The following is a 17,828-nucleotide window of genomic DNA, read 5'->3' as shown; positions in this document are numbered from 1 at the left end:
AATGTCATAGGCTTCATTCCATCTTTCCTTCCACAATTTTTCTACCTCTTCCCCACCCCCCATACCCTGGAACGCTCTCTTCATTCATGACAAGATATTACCACGTGTCAACTACACACCGGGCACTGTGCTGGGCTTTGGCTGTAGGACCCCCTCCTGTCCCCCCACCCGCAACACACACACACACATACACACACACACACACACACACACTTCTCTTACACCACCTTTATTCTATTGCAGATGCCTAGCAAATCCTGGGTCAGTATAATTGTGCTCCCATGCTTGGTTAGATGAGACATGCAAATTAGTCTCATTTATTCCTTTCCTTACCTTTTTTCTCCCTGATGTCTTCAAGGGGTCTTCGGTGAGGCCGTTCCTTCTACCTGTGTCTTTAATCCCAACTGCTTTACTTTCCTTCTTGACTTTGTTCTGTTTTCTGTTCTCCACACCTGCCACCATCCCCTTCCATCTCCTTGAGGCCTTCTCAGGACCCTTCCATTCTAACCACCCCCCCTTTTGTCTTTATATTCTTTAGTGAACACCCATCTCCTTCCCTTCCTGTTCTCATTCAGATTCTCCAAGGAATGACCTTCACTCATTTTCATTGCCATGCATTCCATTCCTTTCCCGCCCACTGGATTTGGCTTGTGCCCAGACTCTCTATGGAAACGTCTCGCTATGCATCCTCCGTGTCAAATACAGCTTCACATGATCAGTTCTGGTTTTATTGGACTTTTCTGCTCCGTTGGCCCTATCGGTCACTCTCTCCTTCTTAAAGCTTTCTACTTCTTTAAACCTTTTTTGCTCCCCCAATTCCTCAGTTCTCCCAGCACTTTCTGACTGCCTTCTTCGTTTCTTTTCTGGGATATGATTCCTCCCAGAAAACTTTCAAGGTTGGTGTAATCATTTGTGTTCCTCTGTTCTTCTCATTCTACATGTTCTTAAAGAGGCGTATTGGATATGCACTAAGATCCTCAAATTACAGTGAAGTTATAAAAGCTGATATTCAGGGTTATCTGGTAACAGTGACACAAAAAGTTGAATTGTCTTTCTACATGTGTTCCACCTTGTTCACCCGTTTATCTGAGTTTCAGATGTTCCAGCTGTTTTATGCTTTGTCTCCGTTTCCTAAAGACCCTTAGTGTGGTCTGGAATTAGGAATGAGCATTGGTCTCTAATGGTTCTGAGTTAATTGTGAATCCCTGAAAACATGAATAAGCCCATTAGAAACCAGCTAATTTCATTTTGTCATTTTCTGGATAATATATTCCAGTGTAAGTCAGTCCATTTTTAAAGCAAGTTTGCAATAAACAATTTCCCCTCAAGGTTAATAGAATAGGCAAACACCTTTTGCTGTAACAGACGGCAAGAGGTAATGAAAGATTAGCTTACATTATGATTCATTATTTCAAAATGTCAGAATAAAGTGGATCTGCTACATCTTCCAAGCCTCTTATTCTTTAGAGGAGAGTGCATGTTTTACTTTTCTAATGTTAATGGATTCACTGTGTTTTTTTTTGTTTTTGTTTTTTTTTCTCCTATTTTTTTCCCCAGGCCAAATTCAGATAATCGGCGCCAGGGTGGCAGAGAGAGATTGGCCAGCACCAGTGACAAGGGAAGCATGGCCATGGAATCTGCCAAGGAGACTCGCTACTGTGCAGTGTGCAATGACTATGCCTCAGGCTACCATTATGGAGTTTGGTCTTGCGAGGGCTGTAAGGCCTTCTTCAAGAGAAGTATTCAAGGTAATAGTGTGTTGAAAACAACTTATTCCATTGTTTAATCCTAAGAGGGGAGGCAACTGAGGAAGGCATCTGATCAGCCACTGGTACAGAACCCTAATCCTAGGCGGTCCACCTGTATCTATGGTACAAACGTGGAGAAGAGATAAGATCTCAGGAGAAAGAGTTGGCCAGTGTCAGGGCAGTTGTGGCTAGGTAATTATGCTTGCTTCATCTGGCAAGGTCCAAACAGTCTTGAGCAACTCTAGAGGAAGAGGATTTCAATAGCTGGATCTCTGAGATGTCCTTGCCATGATTGGGGATGGCAGGTGGATATTCATGTGTTGCAGGCCGCTAGCCTTAGATGAGGTGGTGTGATATTAATTACCCATACGTAATTATTTCTGCAACTTGACTTTGCCCAGATAAGCATTCTGTTCTCATCTTTGTTCCCGACCCATTCTAATTTACCTTGTTCTTCTCTTGCTCTTCTTCCATCTCTTTGTTGTCTCAATGGATGATGTGACCTTTTGCTAAAATGAGAAGACTCCAAGGCTGGTGACTTGTAGAAAGGGATGCATAATCTGTGCCAAACGGTTATTAAGTATGCACCTGGAACATTTCATTTGCCTATCTGCCCTGATCCTTTTCTTGTAGTTAGTTTAACAAGTGCAGCTTCTCTGATAGACCGCCAGCTACATTTTATTTCTACTCCAGGGAAGTCTGTGTTGGTGCTCTATTGTCTATATAGGGCACACTGGGGGAAACATCAATCAGTTTTACTACTTAAAATATCTGTGCTAAAGATCCCTTGACTGACAAGAGCAGAGGTCTGACAGCAGTTTAAAGCTCCCCGAATTAACCCTTTTGTCTTAACAGTGAACCATTTCCCTCTGTTTCTTATTCCTTTATCTTTTCAGCTTAAGCAAAGTTGAGGCTATAAATACTAAGAATACTTCTGATGGGGTTTTGTGTGATTCCCTTTATGGAAATTGAGACAAGTAAGTTCTTAAAAACCAGAGTCTACTAAATTAATAGGTACTGATTGCAGACACTTTTGAATAAAGAATGAATCACTGTTCTCATGGACTTCTTGCTGTAGCTCTTCACTGCCCTGATGTGGGGTGAAAGCTGGGGCTGACATACACTATTTTTCCTTCCATTGCCAGTGGAATGGAGTTGTTTTTTTTTTTTTAAGGCTCTTCGTATCTTAATAGAGTAGTGTGTGAGGTCACCTTGGTCCATTTTAAAAGCACTTTTTTGGACAGCTATTCCTTTCAACATCTTTTAGAAGTCTGTAAGACTTGGGCTTTTTTGTTAGAATTTTAATAAAATGTATAACATTAATCTGAGAGTAAATTTGTGTGTGTGTGTGTGTGTATACATGTATATATATATATATATAAGCATAGGTTATTTGATTTTACTAGAAGATACTATCTTTTTTTTTTTTCTTTTGGTCTTCTGTCTTTTTAGGGCCGCACCTGCGGCATATGGAGATTACCAGGCTAGGGGTTGAACTGGAGCAACAGCTGCCAGCCTATGCCACAGCCACAGCAATGTCAGATCTGAGCCACATCTGTGACCTACACAACAGCTAATGGCAACGCTGGATCCTTAACCCACTGAGCGAGGCCAGGGATTGAACCCACGTGCTCATGGATACTAGTCGGGTTTGTTAGCCACTGAGCCACAATGGGAGCTCCAGAAGATACTGTCTTAATTTAGAAAAATGAGAGTTATATTTTGGCTTAAGTTAGTGTAAGCCCTTAAAGGTCTTTTGACAGTCATCTTCATTTGTGATTTTCCTATTATTTGATTTTATATAATTTAAAATACCTTTTTTTCCCCCCACCAAGTCTTTAATCTGGTATAGAAAAATCATCTGGTAAAGGTGGATTTAGTGGGTAGGTTCAGCTACCTAATTGAACAAGTCATTTATCTGAGACTGAGTTCCCTCATCTGTAAAAGTGATTTAGAGCAGGGCTCAGCAAAGTTTTTCTGCGAAGGAGCAGAGAGTAACTATGTAGGCTTTGCAGGTCATGCAGTCTCTGTGGCTGCCGCTTATCTCTGGCATGGTGGCCTGCAAGGAGCCACAAGCACTATGTAAATACATGAGTGTGTGCCAATAAACCTTTATATACAAAACAGGTAACTGACCAGAACTGGCCTATGGGCCATAATTTCTGACTCTTGATTTAATATGTAAAAAGGGAATTGATGGTTTCCAAATCTAATGTTTTGCCGATTCACATTTATTGAAAACTTTGTACTGTTGCTGGATGTTCTGTGGAAATAAAAATATGTGCAAGATGTAATCCATAACCCCCCCCCAAAAATTTTTTTTTGGTCTTTTTAGGGCCACACCTGTGGCATATGGAAGTTCCCAGCCTAGGGCTTGAATTGGAGCTCCAGCTGCCAGCCTATGCCACAGCCACAGCAATCCAGATCCGAGCTGCATCTGCAGCCTACACCACAGTTCACAGCAATGCCGGATCCTTAACCCACTGAGCGAGGCCAGGGATTAAACATGCGTCCTCATGGATACTAGTCAGTTTCACTTCTACTGAGCCACTAGGGGAACTCCCATAACCCCAGAAAATTTAGAATTTTTGGGGAAATTTATTTGGGGAGGCAAAGGTTCTCATGATAAAATTAGAGAGTCAATATAAAGTGCTACTCTGTGATGAAGATGGGGAAAACAATGAAAATATTGTCACTTAGAAATGTCAAGTTCCTGAGATTGAAGGTAGAAATGATCTTCCTTCAAGAAGCAATGGCAGCATTTTCACAGATTATTTTCATCCTGTGTGTTTAGCATGTGGGAGTATGTTACAAACACCACATCAAACAGTCATGTCTGTGGGCATTAAGGGCTCAGAACAGAAAACACACACAAGAAATAGAAAATTTCAATGAAGAAAATGTAAGCTTACAAAAATATATATTTCATTGGTATGGCTTTATCTCAAGTTTAAGTATTTAAATTTTTTTTTGCTTACTCTTTGATATTCAAAATATATATCTGTCTCCATCTTGTGCACCCAGACTAAATGTTAGGATTTCATTTCACTTTATAAAACTGTACTACATAAAGTGCAATTTCTATGTGGTTTCAGAAACTTCTTACCTATCATGATATGAAGTCATTTATATAAGGTTTCTGAAATGAGATGACTATTGAGTCCAACGTTCTGCAGGAACACTAGAAACAAGACAGAGGTATTAACTGTTAAAGATAAGGAGGGACCTTAACAATTATAAAGTTCAGGAGTTCCTGTTGTGGGTCAGTGGGTTGAAGATCCTACGTTGTCTCTGAGGATACAGGTTCAATCCCTGGCCTCGCTCAATGGGTTAAGTATCTGGTGTTGCCATAAGCTGGGGTGTAGATCGCAGATGTGGCTTGGATCTGGTGTTGCTGTGGCTGTGGCATAAGCCACAGCTGCAGCTCCCATTCAGTCCCTGGACTGGGAACTTCCACATGACACAGATGCAGCCCTAAAAAAAAAAAGGAGTTCCTTGGTGGTATAGTGGTTAGGACTCTGTGCTTTCATTGTGGCCTGGCATCAGTCTCTGGTCTGGGAACTTAGATCCCACACCAAGCTGCTGTACACTGCTGCATGTATATATATACATGTGTGTGTGTCTATGTATGTATGTGTATATATATGTATATCATATATATGTATATGATGTTCACTAATTTGTTAACTTATTCATTGAATGTCTCTGCTAGGCAAAGCACTGTAGGAAATCCTGTAGATATACTTATAGGAAAGATACAATCCTTATCCATCTAGAGCTTTAAGGTAGTAGGAGAGACAGAAAAGCAAACCAGTAATAAAGTTATAGTGTGACAAGCACCAAGATGAGGGTGAGTTCACATCTTCCAGGAGTCTAGGCTTCACTCATTCTTGGTGGGGGGCTGAGTCAGACTCTCAGAGAAGGTTTTCTGATATAAAATTAAATCTGGAGGATGAGTAAAGTGAGAAGATGAAGAAGGGTGGGATGGGTGTTCCGTCATATGAGAATGGGACTGAGCATAGGAGCAAAGACCAGGAGGTGAGATAGAGTTTGGGGAGTTCTGTGAATAAAAATGAACAAAATGAATATACCATTTGATTATACAAAGACATTCTTAGGGCATATGTTTGTTCTTCGACTTTGATGGCACTTCCATTTGTTTGATTTATTTGTGCGCATAAAAGGGAAATACCAGAGCAATACAGTCTTTCTCATCATAGTCTTGATAACTTGGAGCTAAAAAGTTTTACTGAACTTCTGTGACTCTTTATAAATCACGCTACCCCTCAAACCTATTTAAGGACAGTGAAGGGTCTGACATGATGCAGGTAGAAAGTTCTGAAGATGCTGTAGCTTTTCCTGTTTTTCTTGTTACCTAAGAAGAGAGCTAGAAATGAGTATCCATCAGATTACTCTGGTGCTTTAAGTGTTTTACTTGAAGAGGTAAAGTGTTTGACTTGAAAGCATACAAATTTTTATCCACTACTTAGTGTATGAACTTGATTACTCAAGAAATTGAGTAATGGCCTCCAGTTGAACATACTTTTTTTTTCCCTCTACAGCGAAGTCAAGGACACTATTTAAGGGAGATGGGTGAAATTGGATATTCTGCGAATTTATTAATCATTGCAGGTAGAGAAGCAGTGTTCCTTAAGATGTGTTGTAGGCAGAGACTTTTGGATGAGTTATATAAGCAGATTTGGTTATAGGTTCAGCAGCCAGGTACTCCCTTTATGTGTTATTCTAAGGAAAAAGGACTCCATGGAGCTCCCTGCTTCTCGCGTTGTTATTGTCATAATATTATAAATAAATAGTATAAAGATTATATTATGCCCTTATATTATAAATGATCATGATGCACAGTGGAGGCTGAAGGCTGCCTATACACCCCTATCTATGCTGCCTCTTCCTGTTCTCTCCTATGTATAGACGGTGCTCAACATTACGCCAAACAGACACGGCCAAGGCAGGTGTTAGCCTAAAGGTGACATAAGACCAGAAGGACATGGTATCAGGGTGGAGTCTGGTTATGGTTCAACACAGTGGGGGCCTTAGGTCCAACAGGAATAACCAATGGCCTGGCCCACCAGGTCTTACTTAGAAAGCTTCAGGGTGAGAGTCCAGCACCCTGGATAGCTCCTCCAACAGCTGCTGAGGGTACGCTCGGAGACTGACTTGCTAAAAGCAAAGCAGGCCTGTTTGTTCAGCTTCTCTATTAAAAGAGAACTTAGTTCTTCTGTGCGTAGGAACTCATGCTTGTTTGCCCAGGATGGTTTCGTTTTTATGCTTAGCTTTTCATTTCCAGTCACCTTCTGTCTTGACCTATGCACCCCTGTCTAGAAAGAGCCAGAGGATGGGTTCGAAATGGAGGCTGCTCTCTTAGTACGTAACTATGCTATCTCTAGAGTCCTTTCAGAGATATGGCTCAGAGTTGATCTTGGCATTATGTGCACACAAGTACAGCAAGTCTTTGGTCTCCACATTTCCCCACTTGCCCCTCTGCAGTCTAGTCTCCGTGCGGCAACAGGAGAGATTTTCTGATGCATTTATTGGGTCACATGGCCTTGTACTTAAAACTCTCACTGCACTTAAAGCCCAGATTCCTTTCTGGGGCTTAATGTACGCTGCATGGTCTTATTCTTGCTTATTTCTCTCCCACTTGCTGTAATCCAGCCTCACCGGCGTTCTTTCTCTTCCCCTAACACACCAAATGTTTTCCTTTCTCAGGGTCTTAGCATCTGTGGTTCCCCTTTTCACCTTTGCTTGTGACACCCAGAACTTCACTTTGCTGGCTCCTTGTCATTCAGATCTCTGTCCAAGATCTCTTTCTCAGAAAAGTCTCCCCTGATTACACCACAAACCTTTGCCCCTAGTTTTTTTTCTTTTTTCTTTTTTTTAAAGATACCTATTCTTTAAGGCCCTAAACCCTTAGTTTTCTCTCTCTCTCTCTTTTCTTTTTATGGCCACGCCTGTGGCATATGGAAATTCTCAGGCTAGGGGTCGAATTGGAGCTGCAGCTGAGGCCTACACCACAGCCACAGCTACACTGGATCCAAGCCACAAGTGTGACCTACACTGCAGCTTGCAGCAATACAGGATCCTTAACCCACTGAGCAAGGCCAGGGATCAAACCCGCATCCTCACAGAGACAGTATTGGGTTCTTAACCCACTGAGCCACAGTGGGAGCTCTCTTAGTTTTTTTCTTAAACCCTGAGCTTTTTAATTTATTCATTTGGTTGGTTGTTATTTGTCCGCAACAGGTGCCACCTTCAAATATTCCTGCCCAAGCTTGGATGGAAGCTCAGTGAGAGCTGATTTCTGGCTTGCTCTGCCTTGTTTGTTGCCATAGCTCCCGTGTCTATGGTCATGCTGGGCACATGTCTGTTAAATAACAGAACATGGCAAGAGGTCAAAGAATGGTAGATAAAACCTGCTAGAGGACCTCAGAGAAGGGAGCTATTTCATTGGGCAAGGCTGGCAAAACAAGTGTTAGTGCAAGTGGTATATTTGATATAGATCTGGAAAGAATCAGAAGACTTTCATAGGCATTAAGAAGTTAGGACAAGAATTCCAGAAATGTGAAATAGCATAAACCAAGATATCCTCAGTGGAAATTAAGCAAATCAATTGTGAAAGAGAAGAGGGCTTATTGTCTTTTCTCTGCCTCTTTATTTTCCCTCTTCCTCTCTCTGCAGAATCCACAACCTCTGTTCTTTTCTCTTTCTCATCCTTTCCTCTGTCCAGTTTTCTAAGCAATCGCAGACATAACCTGTTATGGGTTGGAACGTGTCTCTCCCAAAAGATATGTCGAAGTTCTTGTCCCCAGGACCTCAGAATGTCACCTTATTTGGAAATAGGGTCGTTGCAGATGTGTTTAGTTAAGATGAGGTCATACTAGAGTAGCGTGGGGCCCTAATTCCATATGACCAGTGGTCCTGTTGGAAGAGGGAAATCTGGACAAAGAGACAGGGAGGAGAATCCCATGGGATGATGGAGAGAGTTATTGACATGATGCATCCACAAGCCAGGGAACACCAATGATGGTGGAAGGCAGAAAGAGGCAAGTCATTCTTCTCTACGGGTTTCCGAGGGAGCGTGGCTCTGCTGATCACCTTGTTTTCAGACTTCTACCCTCCAGAGCTGTGAGGAAATTCTTTGTGTTGTTTTAAGTTACTCATTTGTGGTGCTTTGTTAGAGTCGCCCAGGGAACAGTATTTAAGACCTAAAGTGTCACAGCTGTGTAACTATCGCCCAAGTCTAGCTCCTGCCCCAGCCTGGCTTCTTGGTGACTCCTGCGCGTCTCTGACACCACCCACTCCCCTTTGCCTTCTTCTGTGTGGGTTCCTTCACCGTTTCCTCAGGCATCCCCACTTGAAAGCTGGGAGTTAGTTAGCTTCATCTTTGCACTTTGCAGCTCCTCCCATCAGAACTTCTGTGTAATTCTGTTGAGTCTAACCCAGTGTCCAAATCCCACTCCTCAGAGTTTACCCCATCAACTTTCACCAGGTTCATTGCAATAATGTGAGTTTTCCGTCTGCCTTCTTCGCTGAAGCCCTTACCGCATTTGTTTTCCTTCTCCCAAACTTCTCTGCACACTGACAGTCTCCTAACTTTAAGCACATCACTCATCCTGTCGGTACTTTCAGGGAATTCTTTAATGACTTCCATAGCCCGTGGAATAATCCTTAGACACCAGCCATTCAAGGATTTCCACAATCTTGCTCTAGCCTGTCTAGTTGTTTTATGAGACTGACGGGCTGCTCACTGCACCAAGAAGGCATTTCTAGTTGCTTTAAAGTCACCATTCCTGTTTCTGAAGTCGACTCTCAAGACTGGACTACTTGCTGTTATTCAGACATGACCATTCCATTTCTTTGCCAGAAACGTCTTTGCAGATATACCTGTAGAATGTCTTCTTTTTCTAGCCCAAAGTGATTGTCAGCAAACCTGCGATGTTAGTGCAGAAGTTTGCTCTCCTGTGGCCCTCTGTGTTACAGTCAGCACTTTGTGTCTGTGGGTTCAAGTAACCCCTGATTGAAAATATTCCCACCAAATTCCAGAAAGTTCCAAAATGCAAAAATTGAATATTCCTCATGCCAGCAACTATTTACATAGCATTTACATTGAATTTACAGTCATTTGCATTTACATTATATGAGGTATTATAAATAGTCTAGAAGCGATTTAAAGTGTCCTAGAGGGTAGGTGTACTTTACATGTGAATGCTATAGCTATGTTACATAAGGTCCTTGAAAATCCATGGATTTTGGTACCCGTTGGGGATCTTGTAACCAATCCCCTGAGGATACTGAGAGATGACTGTACTTTGTTCCTGTTGCCTAGGATTGGGATTGCAGGTACAGGCATATCTTGTTTTATTGTCCTGTAATTTATTGCTCTTTGAAAATAATGTGTTTTTGCAGTTCCCATTGTGGCACAGTGGAAACAAATCCAACTAGTATCCATGAGGATGCAGGTTGGATCCCTGGCCTTGCTCAGTGGGTCAGGGATCCCGCGTTGCCCTGAGCTGTGGTGTAGGTCGCAGATGTGGCTTGGATCTGGCGTTGCTGTGGCTGTGGCGGGCACCTGCAGCTCCAATGGGACCCCTAGCCTCTGAATTTCCACATGTTGCACCTGTGGGCCTAAAAAAAAAAAAAAAAAGAAAGAAAGAAAAAAGAAAATACTGTGTGTTTCACAAATTGAAGGTTTTTGGCAACCCTGCATCAAACATCTGTGTGAGCCACTTTACCAACAGCATTTGCTCACTTCATGTCTCTGGGTCACATTTTGGTAATTGTTGCAACATTTCAAACTTTCTCATGATTGTGTGTTTGTTATGGTGGTCTGTGGTCGGTGATCTTTGATGTCACTATTGTAATTGTTTTGGGGCATCACGAACTTCACCTGTCTGTCACGGTGAACATAAATGTTGTATGTGTTCTAACTCTTCCAGTGACGAGCTGTTTCCTAGTCTCTGTCCTTCTCCTTCAGCCTCCCTACTCCCTAAGACACCCCAAGATTAACACTGGGTGAATTAATAACCCTACAGTGGCCTCTAATTTCTCAATAAAACGTAAATCAGTGTAGCAAACATCATTATTGTCCTATATTAAGAAATTGTCACTTTCAGCAGCCACCACCCTGATTAGTTATCAGCCATCAGCATTGAGGCAAGAGCCCTCCACCAGCAAAAAGATCATGACTGCTGATGGCTCAGATGATGGTTAGCAGTTTTGCAACAATAAGGCATTTTTTAGTTAAGGTATGTACATGTTTTAGACATAATGCTATTGCACGCAATAGGTGACAGTATGGTATAAACATAACTTCTATTTGCACTGGGAAACCAAAAAAATGTGTGTGGCTCCTTTTGTTGTGATATTCTCTTAATCACAATGCTCAGGAACCCCACCCTCAGGATCTCTGAGCTCTGCCAGTATTTGTGTTTGTGTGTCTTTCTCTTGCTAACTGCGAGTGCCCCAGGGACAAGGCCCAAATCAAGGCTTTGTATTAAGAGAAGTCATTCAATGAAGAAATAAAAGAATGAAAGGAAGGTTAGGGTCAGTTTGCTTTAGGCAACATAAAATCATTACATTTTTTTAAATCATGGGAGATATATGACAAAACTGTCTTTTATTAAGATTAACCTTCCAGAGGCATATGAGAGAGACCAGAGAAGGGGAGAATAAAAGCACAAGGATGAACAGGGAACTATATCTGATCACTTGTGATGAAATATGATGGAGGATAATGTGAGAAAAAGAATGTATACATATATATATATAAATATATATGTATAACTGGGTCACTTTGCTGCACAGCAGAAATTGACAGAACACTGTAAATCAACTATAATAAAAAATTTAAAAAAAGCACAAAGATGAATTTGGCTGATATTCAAATACCTTAGACATACTAGAAATCTGGATGTTTGGTATTTGTGAAATTGGTAAAAAAAGAATAGAATGAAGGATATTATAATGAATGAATCTACACTGTTTTTAAGATGATTCAATATGGAATAGCTGGACAAGAAAGATGTTAAGGAGGTGGAAAAACAGAGGGAAAATGATGGTGTTATCCCCTGAACTGGGAAAACCAAGACGAAGGCCACTTAGAGCACGGGAGAGTAATTCGACTCCAGACATGCTGAGTTTGACATGACAGCTGGACCTGCACATAGAATTATCCAGCAGCTACAGAAACAGAAGCAGCCCTCTGCAGACAGTCCAGGGGTGGGAACTGGAATAAATTTCCTCAATTAGTTTTAAAGACGTTTGGTGAAATGAATGGCTTAACCACTTCCTGAAAATTGTCTGTTACTAACAATGAGGAATTAACTCCAGACACATCCTCTTGGGTCTCATAATAATATGAGCTCCCGAGATCTTACCAAAACTTTGTAAGAAGCTCTGTCATTATTAAAAGTGTACGTTCAAGGCCCTTCTAAATAGGGAAATCACACATTAGCCCAACAGGGCCAAGTGCTGCCCTCTAGGACCTTACAGTGTGAGAACATACTGGTACCAGCACATTAGCTGTACGAGTGGTAAATGGCAGGAACACATAACAACATGTTTATGAGTTTCAAATACAAAGCAAGCGTTTCCCCCCCAAATTATTAATACTGTGTCTAAATTATTAATAATCGGTGTCTTTTCTAACCCAGGAACTTGCACATTGTGCAACAGAGAAGTGAGACTGTTGAGGCAGAAGAGTTTTACTGTGTATATGAATGAGCTATCGTGTAGTCTTCAAATGAAAGCATTTATAATGAAACTTTTTGAAAGAAAAGTCTTACCTTCAGGTGTATTTGTTAGATGTTTAGCTTCTGGTTCTCAACAGAGACAAGGAAAGGCACACCCCTAAAATTTAAGACCCGCAAACCTCTTTCCTTGTAAGAATGCCATCCCTATTAACAGTTTTAAGTGCTAGTTACTCTTTCATGCTACATGATGAAAATTAGAGGTGTGTGCACACGTGCGTGCATGCATTTGAAGAAGGGCTCAGAAAAGCAAAATCATAGTCTTTCTACCTGTGAAATGACAGTGGCTCTTCTTCTTCTTCTTTTTTTTTTTTTCCCTTAATCTTTGGCCAAGTAATCTTTATCTTGGAGATAATTAAGACAAAATGCATCTGACAAATAAAATCAGTATAGAACCCCTATTTCTTGGCAGCTCTTGTGGACACAGCTGAAGCTTTCAGAGGTCTTTAAAAACCATGGCAACAAATGCCTTTGAAGGGTAAGCGAAGGTTCCAAATGTTTTTAATCGCTGGTGGTTTTTATGCTACCACTTCAAGTATTCTTTTTCATTTTTTTGGTTCATCTGATTGAAATTAAATTTCCGATTTCCCTACTAAATGGTGCTGTCCTGGTCATGGTGTTGACTATTTCCATTAAAGTAGTAGAGCTTGTGCTCATATACAGTGGTTAAGCTTATCAACAATTCCATTAGAAAGCCCTGTTTATGAGTGGCAATAATTTCACACGAAAATTATAGATAGCCTTTAATAGGCACATTTTCAAAGGGCATTAACTAGCCCTCAAAATTATGTGCTAACACCATTCTTTCAAAACCTACCAGTGGTGGCCCTTGGCCTAAGCCTGCCTAAATTTCCCTTTCCTTCATAGAAAGCTGCTGTCAGATACCTTTAAAATGCCATGTATCCTTTCAGAGAGAATGGCTTGTTTCTCTGATACTCATTCAGAGAAGAGTATACTTGGAGATATAGTCTGCTCATTTCTGAACTATATATTATACTTTGCCATTTCAGAACTGTATGTACAGGTGATGCTATAACCTGCTTGCCTGGATTTTCAACTGAAAAATAACAACACTTGAAAAAAATCTATTTCACAGATCTGCTATCCACTTCGTAAAACGTTTTCTTGCAATTATGTTAATTCTCTGCACATATGTGAGTTGTAGAGCAGATCTGATATTTTTATATTTTTATTTTTTTTTAAATTTATATATTTTTTAATTTTTTTGTCTTTTTAGGGCCACACCTGTGGCATTTGGAGGTTCCCAGGCTAGGGATCAAATCGGAGCTGTAGCCACCAGCCTATGCCACCGCCGCAGCAATGTGGGATCCAAGCCACATCTGTGACCTACACCACAGCTGACAGAAACACCAGATCTTTAACCCACTGAGCAAGGCCAGGAATCGAACCCACAACCTCATGGTTCCTAGTTGGATTTGTTTCTGCTGCGCCACAACGGGAACTCCTGATCTGGTATTTTTAAAGGAAAGAAATGCTTTACTTGAGAAAGAGGGAATCTAGTGGGGAAAGTATTTCTGTTGTTTTCATCACATCTTCATCTTCCTCTAGCTGAAATAAAAATATTATCTTTTTAGTTGTTAAAAATTAAAATCACACACATATAAAAACATAAAGGAACCAAGAAGTAAATAATTGAGTTGTTAAATTATAATTTCTCTCTGCCATAGAAACACTTCTATTTTCTATATCTACTTCCTGTTTTCTTTGAGAAAGGGTACATGGACTTTAAATATTATCCAAATGAGCATCATCTTTATCCAATTCACTTGGCAGTTTCAAAATCTTGTATTAGGAAGTATTGAGTGAATGAGTAAAGAAATTCTTAAATCATCCTCCAGGGGAGAGTGGCTAGAGTACATTTTAAAATATGTATTTGTGTGTGTGTGTGACTGAAATCTAAGAACAATGGTTGAAAAGAATCCTGCACACGCTTTATCGGATTTCATTAAGTGATGCACACAATATTTTCCTTATACACCAGAGAAGATAAATTACAGTTCGTAAGATAATCTAAATTCCTAATTGTTTTGTTCCTTTGACCCTGCAGAGTTCCTAATAAGAGATTTCATTTGAAAATTATATAAAAGTGCACTTACCACCGCCACTAACCAGTGACATGGTGGTAGATTGCAGTCACCTTGGAGATGGTTTTCCTCTTTATTTTATTTTGTTTTTTTCCGATTGCCAGCATGTTGATCAGTCTTCCCGCTCACCAGCACCTGCTGACCAGCCCCGTCGTTGCCCTCTCTACCTCATCCTGGGCAGTTCCCTGAATTGGTCTCGGTTCTTACCGAGGTAATTGGTGGATGTCTTCACCAATCCCTCGTGGGATTTGCTTTCCCTCCCCCTGGGTTATCTGGAACCTGACGTTCTCTCCCTCTCACCATCCAACCCGACTTCTAAGAAGTGTTGTCTGTCCTTTACTGGACTCTGTTCTTGGTTTTCCTCATTGCCCTCTTCTTAGCTCATGTTTTCATAGCCTGTACACTGCCCTGTTCGGGTCCCTCAGAGTCTCTCCATCAAAGAGGGCTAATTCTTTGAGCTCAGGGACTTAGAACAGATTTTTAAAGCAATGGATGTTTGTTGAATGACCATTTTCTTGTAGCACTGGGAGAAATGCAAACATATAAAATCCAGAGACTCTGAGATCCAATTAAGAATTCCTTGTGTACAAAAATGGAAAGGTTGTAATAATACCCCCTAAACCATAGAAGCATTAAACTCAGCACTGCAGGAGATGTCTCACAGCAGAAGAAAAGAACCATGGGGTGTCTCAGAAGATAAGGTTATGAGTTGAGGGGCGGGAGCGGGCACAGTGCCCTGGAGTAAACTTGAAGGTATTACCGAAGAGATGGTGTTTAAATGGATACTCTGTCTGGCGGACCAGGTAGAGAGTTCTCCTTCATTGTAAGTGCTGCCTGATTTGCTGTTGTGATTGCATAGCTCACTTCGGCACGATTGGACTGTGGAGCGTTACGTGATATTTTAGGAGAGGGTGGGGTTTTTATTATTTGTAACATATTCCATGTGTTTATCTGTGCTGCCGTCATTAGTAGTAAGTCTATTATGTAGTTAGAGGTTGATATTACTTTCCTCACTTCTAGGTTATTGTGCTATTTCAGTTTACTCTTGAAGTTTGATGTGGGAGTGATGCTGATAAAAATCTGAAGATGTCCATTTGCAGTCACATATACGTAGCTATTGTGGAGGTGAAGGTATTTGACATTTGATGTGGAAGAAAACACTTGGTCCCAAGCTAAGGTGTATTTAAGTAGGCTTAGCATAGACTCCGTCTTTTTTATGTTTTGTAACTGTTTTTGATTTTTTTCCTGGTTTTTGCTCTATGAATTTTTTTTTTCCTTTTTAGGGTTGCACCTGCAGCATATGGAGGTTCCCAGGCTAGGGGTCAAATTGGAGCTACGGCTGCAGGCCTATACCACAGCCACAGCAACGCCAGATCCAAGCTGCATCTGAGACCTACACCACAGCTCATGGCAACGCTGGATCTTTAACCCACTGAGCAAGGCCAGGGATCGAACCCGCAACCTCATGGTTCCTAGTTGGATTTGTTTCCACTGCATCACCATGGGAACTCCTGCTTTATGAAATATTTATGAAAGGGTGTTTGAGAAAAAAAAAGTGACTAGAGACTTGCACTTCTAAGCGATGACATAAATTTTCCTATAATGTGAATCACTAGTAGAATGATAAACTTAGATACAGCTTTTAGTTTTTAAGGTTGTGGCAGTATACTTGATCTCAGAGAAGGAAAAAAAAATGGTTCGGTCAGCTTAATCAGTTACGTGCAGAGTGTTTGAAGGCTTGCAACTCCTCCGTCCTCCATTCTTTCTATGTAATTCTTTTTCCTAAGGCTGCTACTATTGATGTAGGTGGTGTAAATGCCTAAGATGACAGCAGCACGTAAATTTAGAGCCCAGAAATGGGCTTTTTGTTTTTTTGTGTGTCTCCCACCTGTTCTGGCTATGTTCCTTCCTGAATTTTTGTAAATTCACGTGAGGACCGCGAGGGGCCAGGTGGGTTCTAGTTCAACCCTGAGGCTGAGGTACCTGGCTGCTTTTTTCTTGCATTTGTGTCTCCTCTGAATCAAGTAAGGACATCAGAGCCATAATTTCTTTTCTTTTTCTTTTTTTTGTCTTTTTGCCTTTTCTAGGGCCTCTCCCTCAGCATATGGAGGTTCCCAGGCTAGGGGTCGAATCAGAGCTGTAGCCACCGGCCTACACCAGAGCCACAGCAACTTGGGATCTGAGCTGTGTCTGCCACCTACACCACAGCTCACAGCAACACCAGCTCCTTAACCCACTGAGCAAGGCCAGGGATCGAACCCGCAAACTCATGGTTCCTAGTCGGATTCGTTAACCACTGAGCCACGAAAGGAAACTCCAGCAATTTATCTTGGATCCATTTTCCTAAAAATACAAGTGCTGGAGTTCCCTTCATGGCTCAGTGGTTAACGAATCCGACTAGGAACCATGGGGTTGAGGGTTCGATCCCTGGCCTTGCTCAGTGGATTAAGGCTCTGGTGTTGCTGTGAGCTGAGGTGTGGGTTGCAGATGTGGCTCGGATCCCGAGTTGCTGTGGCTCTGGTGTAGGTCAGTGGCTACAGCTCCCATTTGACCCCTAGCCTGGGAACCTCCATACGCCACAGGAGCGGCCCAAGAAATGGCAAAAAAAAAAAAAAAAGATAAAATACAAGTGCTATTCTCAGAGAATCACTTTTTCTGCATACAAGACAGGAAAAAGACTTTGAGTCAAAGGTTTCTTGTAAACACCTCTGTGTGTGTGTGTGTGTGTGTGTGTATTCACGTATATGTGCGCCTACACGTAGGTACCTGCATCAACATACATAAACACACATATTCACATAGACACATGTATCTAGAGGGGAAGCTGCATGTATAGACTTTGGAAATATGTACTGCAAAATATTAACAGTGACTATCTCTCAGTGAGGGATTATGACTAAATTTAGATATTTTTGCTTATCTGCATTTTCATTTTTCAAATATGTATCTTTATTTGTGTAATAAAACCTTATTTTCAAGATCCTTGTTGCAACCAGTTTCAGGCTAGTGTTTTCTTCCCTCTTTCCTCAGTAGAGAAAGACTGGTGAGTATCTCACAAGTCTTCATATTTTAGTTTCAAAACATCTTTATTCTCTGTTTGCAAGAGGACACCTTTCCACGGAAGGGCAGCTTTCATTTTCTTATGCATGAGTCCATTGAAATTGCATCAGGTGGACATGAGGGAGCTGAGGCCAATGAAATACTATTCC

General features: G+C 41.3%; 1 protein-coding gene across 2 annotated transcripts in view; it reads left to right on the top strand.

Moving 5' to 3' along the window:
• Positions 1-17,828, top strand: part of ESR1 (estrogen receptor 1) — a 279,219-nt gene that overhangs the window by 32,479 nt on the left and 228,912 nt on the right. For both annotated transcript variants that reach the window (XM_047769921.1, XM_047769920.1), the window contains exon 2: positions 1,558-1,748. In XM_047769921.1, coding sequence (XP_047625877.1) covers positions 1,558-1,748 — 191 coding nt within the window. The remainder of the gene's footprint in view (positions 1-1,557; positions 1,749-17,828) is intronic.

The sequence above is a fragment of the Phacochoerus africanus genome, chromosome 2 (assembly GCF_016906955.1).
Source record: "Phacochoerus africanus isolate WHEZ1 chromosome 2, ROS_Pafr_v1, whole genome shotgun sequence".
Taxonomy (NCBI): domain Eukaryota; kingdom Metazoa; phylum Chordata; class Mammalia; order Artiodactyla; family Suidae; genus Phacochoerus; species Phacochoerus africanus.
Note: the sequence above shows the minus strand (reverse complement) of the source record. Positions and strands in the feature narration are given on the sequence as shown.